The 26344-nt window shown below is 46.7% G+C and overlaps 1 protein-coding gene across 1 annotated transcript in view; it reads right to left on the bottom strand.

Annotated features, from left to right (window-relative positions):
* SPHK1 (sphingosine kinase 1) overlaps nucleotides 1-26344 on the bottom strand; it is a 57961-nt gene that overhangs the window by 20313 nt on the left and 11304 nt on the right. Inside the window, exons 2-3 of the mRNA XM_030208197.1 lie at nucleotides 18985-19134; nucleotides 13591-13685 (exon numbers count right to left, since the gene is read on the bottom strand). Coding sequence (XP_030064057.1) covers nucleotides 13591-13685; nucleotides 18985-19134 — 245 coding nt within the window. The remainder of the gene's footprint in view (nucleotides 1-13590; nucleotides 13686-18984; nucleotides 19135-26344) is intronic.

Raw genomic sequence — 26344 nt, forward strand, 5'->3', positions numbered from 1 at the left:
GGGCAAGCTGATTTGCTACTCATGTGGAAAGGAGGGACATGTATCTAAATGGTGTAAGGAAACACAAAACACTCCCTCTAGCTCACCTAAGCCAATGGAACTAAAGAATTTTCAAACCAGGAAATGTATGAAGGACAAAGATAAACACAAGGGCTTTCTAATGGCAGAAAAATCTTTGACTATGGTAAATAATAATTCAAATGAAAGTACTTGGATTTTGGATTCAGGGAGCACATGCCATTTAACCAATTGTAAAGATTTCTTTCAGGAAATGTGTCCAGAGGAAGGTATTCTTAAAACTGCAAACGCAGGGACTGCTAAGATCCAAGCAAAAGGTATTGGATTCTTAAAATGCAAAGTGTCTAATGAAGTTAAAGAAATTCCTGTAAGTGATGTCTTGTATATTCCCCAAGCAGTTTGCAATATGCTTAGTGTATCTACATTAGATAAGAAGGGATTTGTGATTCATTTTGAAAACAGTAAGTGCACAATCTCTAAAAATGATGAAGTGTATGCTGAAGCTTTTATGCATAATGATGTTTATAAGCTGAGCATTTCAGGTGAAGCCTCACATATGGCGCAAGTAAGGAAGAATGCTGGTAAAATGGAGAAATGCATAGACTGTGTTACTCAAAAAAGGTGTGAGACCCTCATTTCCTGCATACACAGGAAATAGGAGTAATAAAGTGCTGGACTTAATACACAGTGACTTATGTGGACCGTTTAATATCCCATCATTGGGAAATAACAGATTTGTGCTGATATTCTTGGATGATTTCTCTAGATACTGTGTGGCCTATTTGCTGAAAGAGAAAAGTCAAGTCACAGACATGCTGAAGAAATACGTAGCCATGGTGAGCAATAAATTTGAAAGAAAACCAAAGGTTCTTCAGACCGACAATGGTGGTGAGTTCATTTCACAAAGCATGCGCACATTTCTAGAACAAGAAGGCATTCAACATATCACAACAGTAGCTTACACACCAGAGCAAAATTCTGTTGCAGAGAGAAAATTTAGGTCACTTGTGGAAATGACCAGATGTATGCTGTCAGATAGCAATCTCCCTAAAAGACTATGGGGGGAAGCCATTCTCACAGCAGTGTACCTACAAAACAGAATGCCAACTAAAGGCGCTGAGCGCACACCACATGAGACATGGCATGGTAGGAAGCCAAACCTGTCACACATAAGAACATTTGGAAGTACAGCATATGCTCATGTACCAAAGCAAAGAAGGCATAAGCTGGATTCCACAACAGAAAGGGGCATTTTAGTTGGCTATGCTCCAGGACACAAAGGATATAGAATTTTGAATCTGAAAACTGGCATTGTTGGCATAAGACATGTTACATATTTTGATGAAAACAAAAGGGTTGATAAAGGCTGGATTATCCCAGATGAGCCTTATCATCCAGAATATGAAACTAGAACCATAATAGACATGCCAGTGTATATAAATGCCATACCAAGGCAGATGTCTGAAAGCAACTCATCTGTATCTAACGAGGAACAGGCAGAGGAAGCAGACACAGAAAGGATCATTGAAGAAGACAGTACAGTTGGAGAAGGGGAATCAATTGGAGAAGGACTCTCAGATTTTGAGGATGCGGAAAGGTCAGACCAACCTGTTGTCAGACGCTCATCCAGGGAAAACAAAGGTGTTCCACCCCCAAGACTGTCGTACCTAACAAAGTCAGCAGAAGCTCAAGAGCCCTTAACATGGGATGAGATTGAGAAAATGCCAGCAGAAGAAGCTGCTGAATGGCATAAAGCTGCACAAGAAGAAATTGATGCATTGGATAAAAATAATACTTGGATTCTTACAAAATTACCTCCTGGCAAGAAAGCTATAGGATGCAAATGGGTATTCAAGTTAAAAAGGAATGCACAAGGAAAAGTGGAAAGGTATAAAGCCAGATTAGTGGCAAAGGGATATCTTCAAAATATGGAGAAGATTTTGATGAAGTGTTTGCACCTGTAGTGAAACACACGACAATCAGAACACTTCTGAGCATTGCAGTCTCAAAAGGCATGCAAGTCAAACACATTGATGTGAAAACAGCGTTTCTTCACGGAGAAATAACTGAAGACTTGTACATGGAACAACCAACAGGTTTCATAAATACAAAACAAAGACAGCTAGTGTGTAAATTAAACAAAGGTCTTTATGGATTAAAGCAAAGTGCAAAATGTTGGAATGAAAAATTGCATGAAATATTGACAAATTTAGGATTTAAGCAAGGTGAAGCAGATAAATGCTTGTACACTAGGTGCAGAAATGGACAATATACATACATTTTAGCTTTTGTTGATGATCTGCTCATTGCAAGCAAAAGTGAGCAAGAGTACAAGGACATTGTAAAATGTTTAAACCTCAATGTTGAGATAAAAGAACTGGGTAATGTGTCATACTATCTTGGTATAGAAATTGAGAAACAAAATGATGGTTCTTATCTTCTAAGCCAGAAGCAGAAAATAAATGAGCTTATTGAAAGTTTAGGTATGCAAGATGCCCAAGTTGTAAGCACTCCCATGATCACTGATTTTCTGAAGGATGAAACAGTAAGAGAACCTTTACCAGATAACATCCAATATAGATCAGCCATAGGTAAGCTTTTATATCTAACTACCACGTACAGGGCTGATATAGCAAATGCAGTAGGAATTTTGAGCAGAAGGGTCAGCTCACCTACCAAATCAGATTGGACTGCAGTTAAAAGGATGGTAAGGTATTTAAAGGGTACCATTGATTGTAAATTAAAGATTTCAGCCAATAGTAATCCAAAACTAATATGTTACTGTGATTCAGATTGGGCAGGGGATCATTCTGATTATAAATCCACAAGTGGATATGTGTTTATGTATGGAAATGTACAAATTTCATGGGCCAGTCATAAACAAAGTATTGTGAGTTTGTCTTCTACAGAAGCTGAATATGTGGCCGTATCGGAAGCGTGCAGAGAACTGATGTGGATTGAAAAACTTTTGCTGGATTTTGGAATAGCTGAAAAGAGACCAATCCAGTTAATGGAAGATAATCAGAGCTGCATCCGACTGTCACAGAATGACAAGGTTCAGTCACGCACCAAGCACATCGCAACGAAATACCACAACGTGCGAGAGTTGGCAAAAGAAGGGGTCATCAGTCTACACTATTGTCACACCAGTGAGATGACAGCTGACATCATGACCAAACCGTTACCCAGAGAACATTTTGTGAATCTGCGTATAAAGCTTGGACTTTGTATGAATAAATAATTGCATGACAGTTATGCATGAGAAGGGGTTTGTTGGAATGTAATTGTATTTTACATGCATTGCCTGTCACCTATTATTTCTCTGTGATTACTCTGTGACCTCTGATGTGAATTACTTAGAGAGGTCACACAGCTATGCAACTTCCTGTTGGGGGTTAGATGCAGCAGACACAGCACATGGAGCACATGGAGCTCATGATCTCTCCTAACCTGAGAGGATCTATGGTGGTGTGAGCATCCATTACCATCTAAGCACATGGAAGGAGCTGATAATACAAATGTATAGTAATATGTATATATAAGCCTGTCTGATTATAATCTAACTACAAACTGTGAGTAAACAGATGTTTTGTTACTTCAACTTTAAAGTGACTCAGCAGTGAATTATTCAGGGGTGAATGAGAGAGAGATGAAGAAAGAAATTAACATTTCTAAAGCTGAAGCTGTGTGTACTAAAATCTGCTAATTATTTACTACAAATAATCCAACAATAATGCCGTTGTATCGCTCCATGGTGCGACCGCACCTTGAGTATTGTGTTCAATTCTGGTCGCCGCATCTCAAGAAAGATATAGTAGAATTGGAAAAGGTGCAGCGAAGGGCGACTAAAATGATAGCAGGGATGGGACGACTTCCCTATGAAGAAAGACTAAGGAGGCTAGGGCTATTCAGCTTGGAGAAGAGACGGCTGAGGGGAGACATGATAGAGGTATATAAAATAATGAGTGGAGTGGAACAGGTGGATGTGAAGCGTCTGTTCACGCTTTCCAAAAATACTAGGACTAGGGGGCATGCGATTAAACTACAGTGTAGTAAATTTAAAACAAATCGGAGAACATTTTTCTTCACCCAACGTGTAATTAAACTCTGGAATTCATTGCCGGAAAATGTGGTGAAGGCGGTTAGCTTAGCAGAGTTTAAAAAGGGGTTGGACGGTTTCCTAAAGGACAAGTCCATAAACCGCTACTAAACAGACTTGGAAAAATCCAAAATCCCAGGAATAAGATGTATAGAATGTTTGTACGTTTGGGAAGCTTGCCAGGTGCCCTTGGCCTGGATTGGCCGCTGTCGTGGACAAGATGCTGGGCTTGATGGATCCTTGGTCTTTTCCCAGTATGGCATTACTTATGTACTTATATGACCTGATCGACCTCTCCACCAGGAACATGTCTACAACCTCACGAACTTACCTCAATCTACAGTACCCAAGTACAAAACCTATTATGGATCCAACTTCTCCTTCTTAGGCAGCCAACTCTGGAATGCCCTCCCCAGACCAATCCGATCACTCAGTGACCATCTGCCCTTTTCGAAATCACTAAAAACCCATCTGTTCAGGCAAGCCTATCCAAACGATCCAGATTAATTCCCACAAACCAATCTATTCATCACATATCCAGGAGACAATGACAACGACCTAGACTACATCTCCCGCCTCATTTTCCTCTGTTCTATCCCCTTTTGCCTTATCGACCCCTTCCCCAATGCTCACCTACCCTTACTCACACCTCTTCTACTCCCTTCACTCTTGCCCATTCCCCTCCGCCTCTTCTACCCTCCAATTGCTCACTTACCCTTGCTCATACTTCTCCTACTCCCCTCAACCCTGCATTTCTACATTCCTATTTCTTTTATTACTCCAATAATACTCAACTTATTTCTCTCCACCAATACTTTGTAATCCCAATTACTATGTAAGCCGCATTGAACCTGCTTTGAGTGGGAAAGTGCGGGGTACAAATGTGATAAATAAATAAATAATTACAAGACTGGGAGACTGGGCATCTAAATGACAGATGATGTTTCATGTGAGTAAGTGCAAAGTGATGCATGTAGGAAAAAGGAACCCGAATTATAGCTACATAATGCAAGGTTCCATGTTAGGAGTCACTGACCCGGAAATGAATCTAGGTGTCATTGTTGGTGATATGTTGAAACCCTCTGCTCAGTGTGCGGCGGTGGCGGCTAAGAAAGCAAATAGAATGCTAGTTATTATAAGGGTAAGAATGGAAAACAAAAATGAGGATGTTATAATGCCTCTGTGTTGCTCCATGATGCGACCACACCTCGAATACTGTGTGCAGTTCTGGTCACTACATCTCAAAAATTATATATTAATGGAATTAAAAAACGTACACAGAAGTGGAGGAGTGGCCTAGTGGTTAGAGCACTGGTCTTGTAATCTACAAGTGGCTGGTTCAAATCCTGCTGCTGCTTCTTGTGATCTTGGGCAAGTCACTTAACCTTCCGTTGCCTCAGGTACAGACTTAGATTGTGAGCCCTCCTGGGACAGAGAAATATCCAGAGTACCTGAATGTAACTCACCTTGAGCTACTACTGAAAAAGGTGTGAGCAAAATCTAAATAAATGATAAAGAGGATGGGACAACTTCCCTATGAGGAAAGGCTAAAGTGGCTAGGGCTCTTCAGCTCAGAGAAAAGATGGCTGAGGGGATCTATGATAGAGGTCTATAAAATAATGAATGGAGCGGAATGGGTAGACGTGAATCACTAGTTTACGCTTTCCAAAAATACTAGGACTAGGGGACATGCAATGAAGCTACAAAGTAGTAAATGTAAAACAAATCGGAGAAAATATTTCTTCACGCAACGTGTAATTAAACTCTGGAATTCTTTGTCAGAGAATGTAGTAAAAGCAGTTAGCTTAGTAGGTTTTAAAAAGGTTTAGATAGCTTCCTTAAAAAAAAGTCCATAAGCCATTATTAAAATGGACTTGGGTAAAATCCATTGATTATTTCTAGGATAAGCAGCATAAAATGTATTGTACTGTTTTGAGATTTTGCCATGTATTTGTAACCTGGATTGGCCACTGTTGGAAACAGGATGCTGGGCTTGATGGACCTTCAGTCTGTCCCAGTATGGCAATACTTATGTTCTTAACTGCTGCAAATCAGTCTCACAAACCTGGTTTTCATCTAGATCAGACAAGGGACGGCGTATTTATTTATTTATTTAGTACATTTATATCCCACCTTTTCCCACAGGTGTGCAGGCTCAAAGTGGCTTACAATGTAATGATAAGGCGGTCACCAGATCAGTTGTTATACATTTACAATCAAATGAGATAGGATAGAAGGAACAAGGGAAGAAGAAGAGAGGGAAAAGGCAAGAGAGTCTAAAATGGTCTATGAAGATGTTATTAGGATAGAAGGAACAAGGGAAGAAGAAGAGAGGGAAAGGGCAAGCGAGTCTAAAATGGTCTATGAAGATGTTATTAGGAAGGACTGATGGTTATATGATGAATCCTAGGAGTAGGTTATCCGAGATAAGCTAGTCTGAGGTACATTCCTGAAGCTGAGATGATTGTGAGTGGTTTAACAGCTTTCAGCAGGACTGTCACGTTTCCCGTGCCTACCTGCGCTCCCGGGGTGGGGAGCGATGGTCGACGGGCCTCGCGGCGTCCAGGGCTGTGGGGACGGACCTCCGGGGAAGCCGGCGCTGCCGCGGGTCGGGCCGAGCCCGGCGACCCGCTGGAACAAACGCGGACCCCGGAGAGTGGAGCGTTGCGCCGGCCAAGATGGCGGCGTCGGCGCCGACGCTTCCCTTGCCCTGGGTGGATTGGTGCGGAAGCTCCTCCCACAACACGCCGGATTGGCGCGCCGGGACTCAGACTCCGCCTGGAGGGCAGGCCGGCCAATCCTCAAGCCCCATCGTCTTCCGGGTCCGGGTTGGTTGGTTTTCCTCCCGACGAGGGGGCGGAACGGCGCAATATTTAAACATGGGAGCTAGAAGACTCAGTGCTTCCGTTTCGTGTATCAGAAGCCTGCACAGTGGGATTGTACGGAGTGCTAGCTGCCCTTGCTAGCTTCCTTTCAGAGACTGTGCTACTTATCCTTACGGAGTGCTAGCCGCCCTTGCTAGCTACCTTTCAGAGACTGTGCTACTTATCCTTACGGAGTGCTAGCCGCCCTTGCTAGGTACCTTTCAGAGACTGTGCTACTTATCCTTACGGAGTGCTAGCCGCCCTTGCTAGCTACCTTTCAGAGACTGTGCTACTTATCCTTACGGAGTGCTAGCCGCCCTTGCTAGCTACCTTTCAGAGACTGTGCTACTTATCCTTACGGAGTGCTAGCCGCCCTTGCTAGCTACCTTTCAGAGACTGTGCTACTTATCCTTACGGAGTGCTAGCCGCCCTAGCTAGCTACCCTTCAGAGACTGTGCTACTTATCCTTACGGAGGGCTAGCCGCCCTTGCTAGCTACCTTTCAGAGACTGAGCGTCCGAGACGGTGTTACTGACTACCAGCCAGGTCAGCCGTCACCCCGCGGTTCCAGCAGTCCTGCTGGCCACCTGCAGCTGGGGGCTCAACCCTTGGTGAACGGCGGCCGCCGCGGGTGAAGATTCGGGGTGCATGGCTGTCCTCTAAGGACCTGCGGGGCCTTAGGGATCCTAAGGGCTCACCCATCACAGAAACAGGACAGGAAACGGAAGCCATGAGCTCGCCTACGCAGCCTGATCTACGGGACCTGGCCAAGGTACTTCAGCAGCAGCAGGAGCAGCTGAACGCCCTGTCAGGGGCGCTCCAGAACGTGTGCTCTCAACTCTCTACGCTTCAGGTACAGAACCAGGCCGCTGCGGTCCAGGGGGCCGCAGCGGCTCCCCGTTTGGGAGGGTTCCGCACGGGACCTCGGTTCCCTGAACCAGCACGGTATGATGGGGCACCCGGAGGCTGCCGGGGGTTCCTCAATCAGTGCAACCTGGCCTTCCGGATGCAACCGGAGCCATTTTCTTCAGACCAAAGTAAAGTGGGATATATTATGGGCCTATGCGAGGGGAAGGCCCTGGCATGGGTGTCCCCCTTAAATGAACAGCAGGACCCCATCTTAGACGACTATGGAGAATTTCAGCGCCGTTTCCGCATGGTGTTTGACCTTCCGGGCAGACCATCGTCCGTGGCGTCGGAAATGCTGCGGATCCAACAGGGCGAGGGTACGGTGGCTGATTATGCCATTCATTTTCGGACTCTAGCCACGGAACTGCGTTGGAACCCGGAGTCCCTGATGGCAATTTTTATGGAAGGACTGCAAGAGCGAATCAAGGACGAATTGGCAGGACGTGAGGTCCCGGGGCAATTGGATGCCCTGATTTCGCTCTGTATACGTGTAGATACCCGGTTCCAGGAGCGAGTTAGAGCCCGGGCTGAACGGCAAAAGTGGGCGCGGGGACCAGCTCGGGCCGGTAAGGGCCCGTCACCTCGCCGTGAGACCCGGGACTCCAAGGAATATGGGGAAGAACCAATGGTGATTGGCCGTCAACGGCTGGCTCCTTCGGACAGGAAGAAGCGCTTGTGGGACGGGCTATGCCTCTATTGTGGTGAGGCCGGGCATTTCATCCGTGCTTGTCCCGCTCGGGCGGGAAACGCTTCCCCCAAGGCACCTTGAGGGGAGGGGTCTTGGGGCACTCCGCTCCCCTACCGGATTCCCTGGTAACTCTGCCAGTAACTCTACGGTGGCACGAGACCATGATCCAGACTCGGGCCCTGGTGGACTCTGGGTCGGGGGGCAACTTTATTGGCTATGAACTGTTGCAACAGATGGGCTGGCCTACGCTTCCTCGTCGACCGGCGCTGCAAGTAACCACCATTCAAGGAACTACCTTACCTCAGCCGGTCACGGAGATCACCCCTTTTTTGGAGTTGCAGGTGGGGGGGGGGGGGGGACCACCGGGAGGAGGTTCAGTTCCTGGTGCTATCCCGGACCATTCATCCGGTGGTTCTAGGCTTGCCATGGCTCCGGTGTCATAGTCCCGTGATTGACTGGAACGGGGGAACTATCCGGTCTTGGGGTAGCACCTGTCGGGGGAGCTGTGGTAAGGGCCAACCGGGCAGCTGTCCCGCATTGGCTATGGTGCCGCAGGGGGCGCGGGCAGATCTAGGTTCCCTGCCTATGGATTACCGGGACTTTGCAGATGTATTTAGTCCAGTGGAGACGGAGATCCTACCGCCTCATCGGTCTTTCGACTGTGCCATTAGGTTAATGGCGGATGCTATGCCACCCCGGGGTCGATTGTACACCTTGTCCCGGGAAGAATCCAAGGTGATGCAAGAGTACGTCCGGGAGAATCTTCGGAAAGGGTTCATCCGCCCCTCTACGTCCCCTGCCGGGGCCGGATTCTTTTTTGTTACCAAGAAGGATGGCTCCTTGAGGCCCTGTATTGATTATCGAGGGTTAAATGCCATCACAGTGAAGGATCGTTTTCCCCTACCACTCATTCCTGAACTCTTTGACAGGCTGCAAGGAGCCCAGATTTTTACTAAATTAGACTTGCGGGGGGCCTATAACTTGGTTCGAATCCAGCAGGGGGACGAATGGAAGACGGCATTTAATACTCACGAGGGACATTTTGAGTATCGGGTGATGCCGTTTGGCCTATGCAACGTCCCTGCAGTGTTCCAACGATTCATCAATTTCGTGCTCGAGGATTTGTTGAACTCCACGGTGATAGTATACCTGGACGACATCTTGATTTTTTCCCAGAACCCCGCCGAACATGTAAGTCATGTGCGCGCTGTGCTGCAACGGTTGCGGCAATCCCGCCTGTTCGCCAAGCTCAGTAAGTGCGCCTTTCATCAGCGGTCGCTGCCTTTTTTAGGACACATTCTGTTACCCGGGGGCCTGCAGATGGAGCCTGACAAACTCCGCGCTATTCGGGAATGGCCTCAACCACTGGGATTGAAAGCGCTACAACGTTTTCTGGGATTTGCGAACTACTATCGCCAGTTTATACCTCAGTATTCGCAACTGACAGCGCCGCTGACGGCGCTCACTAGGAAGAACGCGAAGGTCCCGGATTGGCCGCCAGAGGCACAAGCGGCTTTCCGCCACATGAAGGAGGCGTTCAACTCAGCACCCATCCTGTTGGCCCCGGATCCTGAGAAACCCTTTATTGTGGAAGTGGATGCGTCCGCTTTGGGGGCTGGGGCGGTCCTCTCTCAAGTCAACCCCAAAGGCCGGCGTCAACCTTGCTCCTTCTTCTCTCGTAAATTCTCCCCGGCGGAACGTAACTATACGGTAGGGGATAGAGAACTCTTAGCATTAAAATTAGCCTTACAGGAATGGAGGCATCTGCTGGAGGGAGCCGAACACCGGTTTACGGTGATCATTGACCACAAGAATCTTCTGTATCTGCAAGAGGCCCAACGGCTGAATCCCCGGCAGGCCCGGTGGTTGTTGTTTTTTGCCAGATTTCACTTTCAACTGGTGTTTCGGGCTGCGGCTCAGAATACTCCTGCGGATTCTCTCTCCAGAGCATTTGAGGTTCCAGAAGAGACAACGGAGATCCATCCCATGTTGGATCCGGCATGTCTCGGTGCGGCCGCAGGAGGAGTCACTCCTATAAAGGAAGTAGTGCCCCCCGCCGATAGAGAAAAGGTAATGCAGTGGGGACATTCGTCCAGATGGGCCGGACACTTCGGGTATCAAAAGATCCTCCGTTCCATTGCAAGACAGTATCAGTGGCCTCATATGAGGCGGGACATTCTCCAATTCGTCACCACTTGTCCTGTGTGTGCTCGGACTAAGCCAGTAATTGGGCCTCCTGTAGGGGACTTGCAACCGCTGTCCATACCGACAGTCCCTTGGACGGAGTTATCCATGGATTTCATCACTGACCTCCCCAGCTCCCGGGGTCACATCCCCAGCTCCCGGGGTCACACGGTAATTTGGGTGGTGGTGGACCGGCTGTCCAGGATGGCCCACTTTGTTCCGTTGCCGGGACTACCATCGGCGGCCGCCTTAGCCCAATACTTCATTCAACACATTTTCCGGCTTCATGGGCTGCCCATTCGGATCATCAGTGATCGAGGACCCCAATTCACTTCACGCTTCTGGAGAGCATTATGTACGGCATTGGGTGTAGAGACTCACTTTTCATCGGCCTACCATCCTCAAACCAATGGCATGGTTGAAAGGATTAACCAGACATTGAAGGGATTTTTGCGGGCGTTTGTCAACACGCGGCAAGATAACTGGGCCTCTTTGCTTCCTTGGGCCGAGTTTGCATATAACCACAGTGACCACTCGGCCTCGGGAGAATCTCCGTTCTTTGTGGTATATGGACGACATCCTCGGCTTCCAGTACCATTCCCTTCTACATCTCCGACCCCCATGGTTAATCAAACTCTGGCTGATCTACAGAGGGTCTGGGAGATGGCCCGGAAGCAATTGCAGAGAACTGCGGCCAAATACAAGGTCTTCGCAGATCGCCACCGGCGACCCGCTCCAGTGTTACAGCCGGGGCAGAAGGTATGGTTAAGCACAAGATATCTACGACTCCGGGTGCCCTCCCGGAGGTTGGGACCTCGATACATTGGACCGTTTGCAATCCAATCACGAATTGGAACAGTAACCTACCGGTTGCAATTACCGAATACCCTACGGGTGCATAACGCCTTCCATATTTCCCTGTTGAAAAGGTTTCGAGGGTCCCGATGGCACCCTCAACGGCAAGAGGCCGAAGCTCTAGAAGCCACTCCCGATCCGGAGTATGAGGTGAAGGACGTTCTGGATTCAAAGAGGCGACGGAGAAGGCTATATTACTTATTGTCTTGGAAGCATTTTGGTTCAGAGGACAACTCCTGGGAACCTGCGGAACACGTACATGCGCCGGATCTGATCAGAGCCTTTCATGCCCGGTTTCCTTCCAAACCCGGCCCCGGGGAGGAGGGGGCATCCGGGGAGGATACTGTCACGTTTCCCGTGCCTACCTGCGCTCCCGGGGTGGGGAGCGATGGTCGACGGGCCACGCGGCATCCAGGGCTGCGGGGACGGACCTCCGGGGAAGCCGGCGCTGCCGCGGGTCGAGCCGAGCCCGGCGACCCGCTGGAACAAATGCGGGCCCCGGAGAGTGGAGCGTTGCGCCGGCCAAGATGGCGGCGTCGGCGCCGATGCTTCCCTTGCCCTGGGCGGATCGGTGCGGAAGCTCCTCCCACAACACGCCGGAGGGCAGGCCGGCCAATCCTCAAGCCCCATCGTCTTCCGGGTCCGGGTTGGTTGGTTTTCCTCCCGACGAGGGGGCGGAACGGCGCAATATTTAAACATGGGAGCTAGAAGACTCAGTGCTTCCGTTTCGTGTATCAGAAGCCTGCACAGTGGGATTGTACGGAGTGCTAGCCGCCCTTGCTAGCTACCTTTCAGAGACTGTGCTACTTATCCTTACGGAGTGCTAGCCGCCCTTGCTAGCTACCTTTCAGAGACTGTGCTACGTATCCTTACGGAGTGCTAGCCGCCCTAGCTAGCTACCTTTCAGAGACTGTGCTACGTATCCTTACGGAGTGCTAGCCGCCCTAGCTAGCTAACCTTCAGAGACTGTGCTACTTATCCTTACGGAGGGCTAGCCCCCCTTGCTAGCTACCTTTCAGAGACTGAGCGTCCGAGACGGTGTTACTGACTACCAGCCAGGTCAGCCGTCACCCCGCGGTTCCAGCAGACCTGCTGGCCGCCTGCAGCTGGGGGCTCAACCCTTGGTGAACGGCGGCCGCCGCGGGTGAAGATTCGGGGTGCACGGCTGTCCTCTAAGGACCTGCGGGGCCTTAGGGATCCTAAGGGCTCACCCATCACAGAAACAGGACAAGGACAGTCTATAATGGAGAGCTGTGGTAGTACCTTTTTCGACTAGTTGAGAGAAAGTTTGCCTTCAATGTCTGGGAACGAGGTGAATCGTCTGGACAGACCATGCCGACCCTGCATGGTGGTAATGAAGCTGTAATCTGCCCCTCCAACCGTCCACTCCAGCCCCCATGACAACCGGCTCAGTGATCCGCTCATTCTCCAGCACCTCCAACGACAAACAGTAGATGGAAAAGTGAAAGCCAAAAGACAGCAGGAGACGAAACCCCACGCCATGAGACGCACTGTCCAAGAGGTCACAACGGCGGCGGGCTGAGTATCAGCAGGCACAGACAAAGTACGTCAGGGGGAAAGTCGGAGTGCAGACGAAGCAAGCAGCCTCAAGGAACAAACAGATGCCCAATGGCGGTGGCCCAAACGAGGCTCCTGTAGTGGTTCGGACCCTGCTGGGTGGACCAGGGCCGGACCGTGCTCACTGGCATCCATCACCACACCCACAATACAATCGCGCCAATCCTCTGTCAGACGCTGTTGATGAGAAAGGTCGGATGACAGCAAGATGATAGAGAGAGGGGCACAGGTGAAAATCGGTGATCCGTGGAATCTAATGAGGCAGTTTACAGTCAGATAACGGTCCGTTACATCCAGGTAATAGAACTACTGTATGATTCTGGTTCACTTCAGTGCTATACGTGACTGGAAATACTGAACGTGGCTAATGTCAATGTTTGCAAGGGCTTGCCTTACCTCATATAGGAGACCATCCCCGGACACAGTGACCACAGCATCCCAGCGAGACAGGTCCTCATCTTTCACCAGCTCCCGCGCTTGATTCTGTCTCTCTGTCCAAAGGTGAGAGGGTACAAGGAATTAAAAGAATGTAGAGCATGTTATTTCAAGTTCCGCTACATTCATTTATCAGATACAGGACTACACGGTGATCTAGACAAACCCTCTTAATGACTACTTATGTGTGTATTATTATGTGGCCTAATTATATTTACAATCAGTGGCCTCAAGAAATGTTTGAGTTTCCCAAATGGACAAATAGCCCGAGACAGATTAGAAACCTTTCACACATAAAAATTAAATTAACAATCATAAAAACAAAGGGTAGGGACTATATGACAAACAAAACATCTTGAAGAACCTAACATGGGCCATGTTTCAGCTGGCTGCCTGCAACAGGGATACTGTCATATTAAGAAATACAACAGTGACGCATTGACAAAGTATTGTGTCATCAAACTTAGTAACAGACATTTGCTATTTGAGTCCAGCTGTATATCTGTTTTTATTCTTGTCTTGGCTGTAGATTTTTAAAATGTGGGGGTTTTATCTGTTTGTTATTATTTCTTTTTGTTGTTGGTGAAAGCGCAAGCGGAAGAACAAATGGCTAGAAATGTAAGGAGGAGTGACAAAAATTTATTCAGGTATATTAGTGAACGGAGGAAGACTAAAAAGGGAATTGTGAGACTGAAAGATGCTGCGAACCACTATGTAGACAATAATGAAGAAAAAGCAAATTTGCTAAATACATACTTTGGTTCTGTTTTCACAGAAGAAAATCCTGGAGAAGGACCGCGATTGACTGGCAAAAGTACATATGAGAATGGAGTGGATATAGCACCATTCACGGAAGAGAGAGTGTATGAACAACTTGAAAATCTAAAGGTGGGCAAAGCCGTGGGACCGGATGGGATCCACCCCAGGATATTGAGGGAGCTCAGAGAGGTTCTGGTGGGTCCTCTTAAAGCTTTGTTTAATAAATCCTTGGAGACGGGAGAGGTTCCGAGGGATTGGAGAACAGTGGATGTGGTCCCTCTTCACAAAAGTGGCGATAGGGAAGAAGCTGGAAACTACAGGCCGGTAAGCCTCACTTCAGTTATTGGAAAAGTAATGGAAGCGATGCTGAAGGAAAGGATAGTGAATTTCCTGGAAGCCAATAAGTTGCAAGATCCGAGACAACATGGTTTTACCAAAGGTAAATCGTGCCAAATGAATCTCATTGAATTCTTTGACTGGGTGACCAGAGAATTGAATCATGGACGTGCTATAGACGTAATCTACTTAGATTTCAGCAAAGCTTTTGACACGGTTCCCCACAGGAGGCTCTTAAATAAACTTGACAGGCTGAAGATAGGACCCGATGTGGTGAACTGGATTAGGAACTGGTTGATGAACAGAAGCCAGAGGGTGGTGGTGAATGGAATTCGCTTGGATGAGGGAAAGGTGAGTAGTGGAGTGCCTCAGGGATCGGTGCTGGGGCCGATTGTGTTCAATATATTTGTGAGTGACATTGCCGAAGGGTTAGAAGGTAAAGTTTGCATTTTTGCGGATGATATTAAGATTTGTAACAGAGTGGACAACAAGGAGGGAGTGGAAAACATGAAAAAGGATCTGCAGAAGCTAGAAGAATGGTCTAAGGTTTGGCAATTAAATTCAATGCGAAGAAATGCAAAGTGATGCACTTAGGGAGTAGAAATCCACGGGAGACATATGTGTTAGGCAGTGAGAGTGATCTTGGGGTGATAGTATCTAAGGATCTGAAGGTGACGAAACAGTGTGACAAGGCGGTGGCCATAGCTAGAAGGTTGCTAAGCTGTATAGAGAGAGGTGTGACCAGCAGAAGAAAGTCCTCACCAACGACCTGTATAAGTCGTTGGTGAGGCCCCACCTGGAGTATTGTGTTCAGTTTTGGAGGCCGTATCTTGCTAAGGATGTAAAAAGAATTGAAGCAGTGCAAAGAAAAGCTACAAGAATGGTATGGGATTTGCGTTGCAAACCGTACGAGGAGAGACTTGCTGACCTGAACATGTATACCCTGGAGGAAAGGAGAAACAGGGGTGATATGATACAGACGTTCAAATATTTGAAAGGTATTAATCCAAAAACGAACCTTTTCCGTAGATGGGAAGGCGGTAGAACTAGAAGACATGAAATGAGATTGAAGGGGGGGGCAGACTCAAGAAAAATGTCAGGAAGTATTTTTTCATGGTGAGAGTGGTGAATACTTGGAATGCCCTCCCGCGGGAGGTAGTGGAGATGAAAATGGTAACGGATAAACATAAAGGAATCCTGTTCAGAAGGAATGGATCCTCAGAAGCTTAGCGGAGATTGGGTGGCAGAGCCGGTGGTGGGAGGTGGGAGGTGGGGCTAGTGCTGGGCAGACTTCTACGGTGTGTGCCCTGAAAATGGCAGATACAAATCAAGGTCAGGTATACACAAAAAGTAGCACATATGAGTTTATCTTGTTGGGCAGACTGGATGGACCATGCAGGTCTTTCTCTGCCGTTATCTATGTTACTATCCTGCTTATTTTTGAACGAGAAGGCCGGCCATCTTCCGACACAAATCGGGAGATGGCCGGCCTTATCCTAAAGCGGGCCAAATCGGTATAATCGAAAGCCGATTTTGGCCGGCTTCAACTGCTTTCTGTTGCAAAGCTGGCGAAAGTTCAAGGGGGCGTGTCGGCAGTGTACCGAAGGCAGGACGGGGGCATGGTTAAGAGATGGCCGGCTTCGGCCGATAATGGAAAAAAGAAAGCCGGCCCTGACGAGCATTTGGCCGACTTTACTTGGTCCCTTTTTGTTTACGACCAAGCCTCTAAAAGGTGCCCCAACTGACTAGATGACCACCGGAGGGAATGGGGGATGACCTCCCCTTACTCCCCCAGTGGTCACCAACCCCCTCCCACCCAAAAAAATATATAAAAAACATTTTTTTGCCAGCCTCAAATGTCATACCCAGCTCCATGACAGCAGTATGCAGGTCCCTGGAGCAGTTTTAGTGGGTGCAGTGCACTTCAGGCAGGTGGATCCAGGCCCATCCCCCCCCCTACCTGTTACACTTGTGGTGGTAAATGGGAGTACTCCAAAAAAAACCCAAAACCCACTGTACCCACATGTAGGTGCCCCCCTTTATCCCTAAGGGCTATGGTAGTGGTGTACAGTTGTGGGTAGTGGGTTTTGGGGGGGATTTGGGGGGCTCAGCACACAAGGTAAGGGAGCTATGTACCTGGGATTAATTTGTGAAGTCCACTGCAGTGCCCCCTAGGGCTGGTGTCCTGGCATGTCAGGGGGAGCAGTGCACTAGAAATGCTGGCTCCTCCTATGACCAAATCTCTTGGATTTGGCCAGGTTTGAGATGGCCGCCATTAGGTTCCATTATCGGCGAAAACCAATGGCGGCCACCTCTAACACCGGCGATCTCTAAGGCAGGCCAAATGTTGAGATTTGGCCGGCCCCGACCGTATTATCGAAACGAAAGATGGTCGGCCATCTTGTTTCAATAATACTATTAAGTACGCCATTTGACGGGGCCAGCGTTAGAGATGGCCGCCCTTATAGATAGCCGGCCCCGTTCAATTATGGCCCTCCACGTTACTATGTGTCTCTACTTGTTTTATTTTGTAAGCTGTAACTTGCTTAGCTTATTGGATAATGTGAGATAAACGTAAATAAAAATAGCGTTAGCAAAAAATGTTTCCAATCAAAAATCTCTAACTCCCTTAACTATAATGTGATTAAAATATATTCTTAGAAAGCATGTGAAAATGAAGTACTTCTGTAATACTGATGCATTTTGTACTTGGTCCTTACAGATGTTCTGATCCTTGTGCTAACTTATTCATCATGTGCTTTCCAGGATATATTTCACTCATGCTACACTTTAGGTGTGTTACTGATTTTTCATATCATTGGTTTCTCTCTAAGTGAAAAACAAAAGTGTTTTCTATTCCAATTATACGAGTAGCAAGTGTACGTATGAACAAGGTTGTGAAATGTTTTTCTGGATCCATAGGTGTGATTATACATTGTTGACATTACTGATGTACACAATTGACAAGTTGTATTTTGACATGAGGTTTCTTTTGATGACCCAGTTGAGACTTTGTTTTGCATGTTGTCATGGTTCCTATACTGTATTTATACAGGATTGTTTATTATTTTTTTTAATCTTAAAGTTGTCTTCTTTTAAACTAAGAATAGCTTCCCTTTTGCTTCTTATTTATTTTTGTTACATTTGTACCCCACGCTTTCCCACTCATGGCAGGCTCAATGTGGCAGGCAATGGAGGGTTAAGTGACTTGCCCAGAGTCACAAGGAGCTGCCTGTGCCTGAAGTGGGAATTGAACTCAGTTCCTCAGGACCAAAGTCCACCACCCTAACCACTAGGCCACTCCTCCACTGTTGCTACTATTTGAGATTCTACATGGAATGTTGCTATTCCACTAGCAACATTCCATGTAGAAGTCGGCCCTTGCAGATCACCAATGAGGCCGCACAAGCTTCTGCTTCTGTGAGTCTGACGTCCTGCACGTACGTGCAGGACGTCAGACTCACAGAAACAGAAGCCTGCGCAGCCTTCTACATGGAATGTTGCTAGTGGAATAGCAACATTCCATGTAGAATCTCCAATAGTATCTATTTTATTTTTGTTACATTTGTACCCTGCGCTTTCCCACTCATGGCAGGCTCAATGCTGCTTACATGGGGCAATGGAGGGTTAAGTGACTTGCCCAGAGTCACAAGGAGCTGCCTGTACTGGGAACTGAACTCAGTTCCTCAGGACCAAAGTCCACCACCCTAACCACTAGGCCACTCCTCCACTGGTATTTATTTATGCATTCTTGTATCCCACTATTATCCAAAAACAAGTTTTGGTTCAAAGTGGCTTACAATAGTGTTGTGCAATATGGAGAGGGCATCTATAGTTCGTGTGGTTATTGTTTTTGAAGAGATAGATTTGAAGAGGAAAAGGTTGTGGTAGCTTTTGTGTTCAATTGTAAAATTTTGGTGATATTTATTCATATAGTTTTGAAGAGGTAGATTTGAAAGGAAGGCGACAATATCCTTCTGATCAACTGTAGACTTTTTTTTTTATTTCTTTTCTGAGTTGGAGGAGATTTTTGATGCTTCTTATGGCTTTTGGTATATCAGCCATTCCTCCATTATTGTTTTTCAGCTATAACCTTTTTTTGGGGGTGGGGGGGCTCCCCTTTGCTTTTCTGGCTTTCTGATTTTTCCTGCAGGGGCCGTCTTCTTCTTAGATCTCTGTGTTACTAGTGCAGATCTCTGGCTATCACCTTTATGACTGCAGCCCAGTAGGAAGAGAAACACTAGGACAGACCAGTCTTACCTGTCACCACCAGGTTGAAGCCGATGTCAGCTTCCGTCAACATGGGCAGAACGTGAGAGTAGAAGAGATGCTGTGCCTGACCCTTTCCTCCAAAAGGATTCACCAACACCAACAGCTGCCTAGCCTGTGGCAAGCAGCTATAGAGCCCCTCTAATTAAAAAAAAAAAGAGAGAGAAAAAAAAAAAAAAAAAAAAAGATTACTTTCTGCTGATGATGATTTCCATCTGCAAAAGAGCAAAGGGAGGTGACTAAAGCCACCTGGTTCTTCTCTTGAAAATGAGTAACCCTAAATGAGAGCCCTCTATTTCAATCTAGTTAACAAATGTTTCACAAATCTCTATAAACAGTAACTACATATATTTCTAATATTATAAAATTAATAATTGGAAAATACCAGGTTCTTCTAATCCTTCGTCTCATTCACACATTCACTCATAACCTGTACACTCATACTACAAACCATATGTATTGCAATATCAGTTTTTCCCTGAAAGAGATACAGAGATAACATAAGCATATAACACCTTTTATCATTACAGGAATGTCTGGCTACAGTCTTATTTAACTTCAAATTACATCCGCCCTTGTTTACTTTTCTGTTTTTCTGAATCTACTCTACTATATAGAGTCTCTCTTGTAGCCATTACTTCTGATCTGCATTAGCTTTATGTTCTTTTTTTTTTCACAAACCTACTTTTCCTTGTATAAATAATGAGTCTGTCTTCCTGTCGCCATCAATATATGAATACCACCGTTATTCCTTGTGATTGTCATCCATTCTCTTCTTCTGTGCTACAGTGATTAACAACTGCCACCATCGAATCTGTGGAAATATCTCCTTTCTTCACTGCTTGTAAGCACTCTGTTACACTCCCTTGAACTTAAGAGCAGGCATCAAACTCTGAGTAAGCACATGGCTTCTGGTCACCTCTTTCCCCTTGCCTGCTGTGCTCTTGAAGCACTGAAGAAAATAATTTGCAGAGAAGCACAAGCGTTATAAATTAAATCTTATGCTTTTAATACTGTAGCCCTGTAAAATGTCTGACTCAGATCCATGAAGAATAACAAAACGGGGACTTCTGTTCTAAAAATTCACTTAGGGGAGTTTAAAAGGTTCGTATGTTGGGTGATTGCAATTATCTCAACACACTCGCTCACTGTCTTTCTCTCCTCTGGTAGCGGTCGAGAGAAAAGGAGCTGGATAGGAGGCACCTAGGGAAGCTTCAGATGGAAATCCAGCCCTAGGCAAAACTGCTAAGGAAAATGGCAGACATGTGACGCCAAGGAACAAGAGTAGCATTGCCCATAGGGAGCCAAAGAAATGAAGATACTGCTTCCCTGGGTCTTTCTATACAGAGTAAGCTTTCCAGAGTTTTTAGCTAAAGTTTTCAATGCTTCCTTAAATAGGACGGAATCTGTGTAGCTTATTTAAACTCTCCAGTGTTATAAAGAGGTCCCTCCATTACTTGCTAGGTCTTGTGTTGGTCCTTCACCTAGCTGCATAGCCAAGGTTTCATTCAGCAGATGGAGTTTGACACCTATTGGTTTTATGGCAGTTTGTGGTGGTTTCTATTTGTACAGCCTCAGCTCACCCTTGCGTCATCCCATTCAGTTATATCCCAGTGAAAATTGAGGTGGTCTATGTAAACATAAGCCAATGTTAGGTCAGAAGGATTATTGGTGATACTAAATTTCGAAGCTGTCAAAAGCAGGACCTCCCCAGCACTGCTGATTTTCTGTCAGGTCACTGGCCTTGGCTCTCTTAGACCTAGGGTAGATTTGTAGCCTTTCCTCACGACTGCTGGAGCGGAAAGTGACCTGCACCCTGTAATTAATCTTTTTCTGTATGTGGATGATGTCACCATTTACATACTGTTCAACTCTAATCCAACAGAAATCACTGTTGCAATAAAGACTAGTTTAAGCTTAATGGATGCCTGGGCATCGGCATTCAAACTCAAACAGGAAAAAACTCACTGCCTTATTCTCTCTTCTCACCACAAAACAAACCTCCCTTCATCCATAAAAACCCCGGAACATACTCTCCCAATATCAGACAAACTGAAGATCCTTGGAATTACTATTGACACCAACCTAACCCTGGAAAGCCAAGCCTCTGCCACCATGAAGAAAATGTTCCATGCAATGTGGAAACTCAAACGGATTCTTCCCAAGGGAAACTTTCCGTAACATAATTCAAACAATGGTACTATCACATGTTGACTACTGTAACGCCGTATATGCGGGATGCAAAGAACAGATCTTAAGGAAACTCCAGACCGCGCAAAACACGGAAGCTAGACTCATTTTCGAAAAGACAAGATTCGAAAGTGCTAAACCCCTACGTGAAATACTGCACTGGCTACCAGTCAAGGAACGAATAGCCTTCAAAATTTGCACTCTGGTCCACAAAATAATCCATGGTCTGGCCCCAACCTACATGACCGAACTTATCAACTTACCAACTAGAAACATCAATCGAATCATCAAGAACGTTTCTAAACCTGCATTACCCAAACTGTAAAGGACTAAAATACAAATCAACATATGCATCCAGCTTTTCCTACATTTGCACCCAGCTCTGGAACACTTTACCTAGAAACATTAGAACTGTGAATACCCATCTAAAATTTTGAAAAGACCTCAAGACTCACCTCTTCTGGAAAGCCTACCCAGCAGGCCCGAACTAATTCATGAACAATGCATCACATCTTTCAATTTAAGAAATGAACAATACCCCCTTCCACATAATCCTATTACTTCAAACTGTACAAATTTTATCACTCCAGTTATAATTAAGTGTACTTCTACCCTTATCCTACTCTGTATTGCTCACTAGAAGCTGTAGTCCCATCCCCGGAGACTTATCAGCCTCATTGGGATTACTTCTCTCTGTATGCTACTATATGACCAATCTGATCAACCTTCCAGCCAGGAACAGGTCCAAATCTTCTCGAACATATCTCAATCTTCACCTTCCCAATTGCAAAGGTCTCAAATACAAAACCTACTACGCATCCAACTTCTCTGTTATAGGCAGCCAACTCTGGAACGCCATACCAAGATCCATCCGAACAACTAACGAACACCTACCCTTCCAAAAGCTGTTGAAAACTTACCTCTTCAAACAAGCCTATCCAAATGACCCGACCTAATTTACGAACCTAATCCACACCACTAACATTACCCATAACTCAATCCTTCCTCCCACATCTCTTCCTCTTGTCCTACTCTATTCAACTGTGTTATCTCTGTGATACTTTGTAACCCATACATTGTAAGCCGCACTGAACCTGCTATCAAGCGGGAAAGAGCGGGGTATAACTGCTACAAATAAATAAATATATTCATCCCAGAGTTGTATTCTCTTTTCCGGAACCTTATCAGCTTCCTTGCACCTACTGTTACTCTATTTTCCACTCTGTATATATTCCTGGAGTTGGTACTCTCCTCTCCAGAACCTGTAAGCCACATTGAGCCTACTGCTATGCGGGAAAATGTGGGATACAAATGTAATAAATAAATAAATAAATAAATCCCTTTTTTTTTTAGGGGGGGGGGGGTTAAGTTGCCAGTGTTTTGGGGAAAATACCGTAGCACAAGGCACCATCTCCTTCCCCAGCCCCATAGTTGAAATGGGTCATATCAGCTAAACTAAAGGGAGACCACAGTATATCTTGCACCAATATTGGATCCAAGATATGTGGACAAATTGCTTAACAAACCATTAACTATCAATTGATGTTATCAATTATTGAAGTTAATTGGCACCTAAATCCCATTGCGCACAAATCACAAGGAGGCATGTCTGTAGGTGGGTCAGAGGCATTCTGAAAATTTGCATGCTGCGTTACAGAATAACGCCAATTCCATATCCAAATGCCGTGAGTTGGGCGTCAGATTTACACCATGTTTCAGCTGGCGTAAATACTAGCACTCAAATTTGAGTGTGGGAATTGGTGCTAGGCCCTATTCTATAAAAGGCATTCAGCCGAAGTGCCCTTTATAGGAATAATCTTGCCCTGAACCCTTCTGGGGGCAATTGTACAAATAGGCACCACGCTTCAGGTACCACATTTCCATGTGTTCTTATAGAATACTAGCTCAAGCTGCCATTGGTGTGCGTAAATGTCAGAGCAGAAATATGCTGCGCAATAACGAATATAGAGCACACGGTATATTCCCTTGAAAAAGCCTGATAAAATAAAGGGGAAAACAGGACCCCATCGGGCTCACAATCTAAGTGTTATGGAATGAGGGGTGGTCTGGCGCTTTCAGAATTTGTTACTCAGGAATAGACACACAGCAGTACAGGGATAATTAATGTATTCAGAATTACAAACAGAGCATAAGCAAAACCAGAACACTGCAGAAAAGTTGAACCTTAAGCTGAGGATTATTAAATATGGGTGGTAAAAGCAGGGCTAACCTAGTAAAGATTATGACATGCCATCATCCTGCAAAAGTCAGATTGGAACTCTTTGTAAATTGTAGTGAACGTTTCAGGTATTTGAACTGGAACATCCAGAAGAGTCCGTGTGACCTGATGCCACAGGACAGATGCTCCCACACATGCTCTTTAAAGACAGAAGTATCATTTATCACCAGCTGGGGACATAGAAACCAGCTGTCTCAGATAAAATGTGAATGTTTCCACAGTTCCTTCCTTTTGAAAACAGGTTAAGTGGACTCCTCCCCTCAACCTTTTGAACTGTCCCATTTATTCTGGGATGTGTTGTTGGACTCCGCCCTTTAGGGGACCCTTATCAGTTAGGAGCAGACACCTGCTGTAGAACAGAGACAGGAACCATCCCTCCCCCTCCTTTCCACCTCTAAAGCCCAGATGCTACATTGCAACAATATGCAAAGAAGGGTAAATCTGTAATACTAAACACTCCCTTCCCTACAGCTTCTTACAGCTTAAGGGGCATTTTGCAGCTTTACATGCTAGAAAATACACGTGGGCCAGCCAGTGGATCAGATGGCAAGTTCTGTGCACTGTTGTGCAAAAGATCCCTAATGGTGGGTAATGGGGTTTGATATACTATCTTTCTGTGGTACAATCAAAGGGGTTTATATTTATTATATGGAAGTACTTTCTTTGTCCCTACTGGGCATCCAGCCAGATCATCTCCAGCCCACCTGCAGACTTCTGAATTGTCTGAGGACAAGCAGGTTGCTTGTTCTCACATGTGGGTCGACATCCGCCGTGGCCCAGGAATCGGAAAATTTTGCAAGCAAAATAAAACAAAGTTTTCTAGAGAGATCCGTCGCGCGAGAAGCGCGAACGACTTCCCGGCCGCCTGCCCGCCGCGAGCGTGGTTCCTTAGTTCTTTGTTCTCCGCGGTGAGGTGTGGTTCAGTTTTCTGCTCGCTCCTCTCTCAGGCACAGGAAGAACTTTGTAAAAAAAAAATTATATTAAAAAAAAAAATATATATATATATATATATATATATATATATATATATTCCCGTACTTTCTTTTGCTTTTATTCCCCTTTTTAAGTCCTTTCTTTTTTGATGCAGCCAGCCTTTCCCCTTTTGTGCTCCTTTCTTTTTTGGCACAATCACGTCGCTTGATTTTGACAAAGCCGTTTTTGCTTCCATGTCATCGAAGATACCCAGCGGCTTCAAGCGTTGTATTCGGTGCAACCGGACCATCTCAGGTACCGATACCCACGCCTGGTGTATTCAGTGCCTTGGGCCCAACCACAGCCCAGCCGCTTGTAGTCTGTGTCTTCATATGAAGAAACGGACTCAGTGTCTCGAGAGGTCCAGCGAGAGAAACTTTTGGGGCCTGGTCCAGTCCCTCAATGTCGACATCGGTACCGAGGTTGGTGGCATCGAGAGGAGCATTGACGTCGGGAGCTAAGGTAATGGCTGCTGAGAGATCAACTCGCGCTGGGAGCAGTGAGGCGTTGAGTGGGTCTCCACCTGCCTCAAGGCCTCCTGTTATGCAGGCCCCCCGGGACTGACCTTTGTCGGACCCGGCCCCGAGGAGATGTGAGGATTCCACGTCCTCCTCATCGGTACCGAGGAGTCTCGATGACTGGCGTTGAGCGAAGGCAAAGAAGCACCGTCATCGTTCTCCTTCGACACATGGTACCGGAAGCTCTGGGGCGTCAAGAGAATCAGCACCCGAGAAGCGTCGGTGCTGAGAGGAGCGCCCCCCCCCCCCTCGATACAGGAGGTGCTGATGCGGTGGTCTCCTAGCAGCCCGGTACCTGCTCCCGAGCCTCCATGGTTTCTGACACTGCCGATTCCACCGGCCCCGCAGCCTTCAGTGGCGGCTCTCGACGAGCGAATCCGGGCCTTGTTTCCAGAGCTTCAGCTTCGGTGTCGGGGGTGCTTGCACCTACTGTACCATCTGCTGCAGCGGTGTCTGGCCCTCCTTCTGTGGTGAGGTCTCTGACTGCGGTGCTGCCTGTGGCATTGGCATCAGCTGCCACCCAGGTCGACTCCCCTTCGACATCGGTGGAGGGAGCTTCGCCACAGTCGGATCGTGCGTCGACTTCTCGACATCGCCACAGAGGACATCGTTCCTCGGCATCGAAGCAGGTCCAGTGTGAGTACCTTGACACAGGTTGTATCCAAGACTGAGCAGGAGTGCTCGTGGGAGTCAGAGGAAGATCCCAGGTACTTATCTTCTGATGAGTCCTTTGGGATTCCTTCTGACCCTTCCCCTCCGCTTGAAAGAAGACTATCTCCACCCGAGAGTCTGTCTTTTTCCTCTTTTGTCCGGGAAATGGATACAGCTATTCCCTTCCCTGTGGAGACTGAGGATGAGCCCAGGACTGAGATGCTCGAGGTTCTGGATTATTATTCTCCACCTAAAGACGCTGTGACAGTCCCTCTGCATAAGGTACTGAAGGAAGTCCTTATGCGAAACTGGTCTGCCCCTCTGTCTGGCCCTGTGGTCCCCAAGAAAGCTGAAGCCCAATATCGGATCCACGGTGAACCTGGATTGATTAGGTCCCAATTACCCCACAATTCCATGGTGGTGGATTCCACTTTCAAGAGAGCTAGGAGTACTAGAGACTATGCTTCAGCGCCCCCAGGCAGAGAAGCTAGGACTCTTGACTCTTTTGGGAGGAAGACGTACCAGGCCGCTATGCTCGCCGCCAAGATTCAATCTTACCAGCTCTTCACGAGTGTGCACTTGCGGGACTCGATACAACAACTGTCGGGCTTGGTGGATGCACTTCCTACGGAGCTGGCCACGCCTTTTCACCAGGTGGTTAGGCAGCAGAAGGCGTGTCGAAAGCTCCTGGCCAGGGGTACATTCAACACTTTTGATGTAGCATCCAGGATCGCTGCTCAGGGTATACTGATGCGCAGACTCTCATGGCTGCGTGTCTCTG

This window comes from Microcaecilia unicolor, chromosome 6, assembly GCF_901765095.1.
Source record: "Microcaecilia unicolor chromosome 6, aMicUni1.1, whole genome shotgun sequence".
NCBI lineage: Eukaryota > Metazoa > Chordata > Amphibia > Gymnophiona > Siphonopidae > Microcaecilia > Microcaecilia unicolor.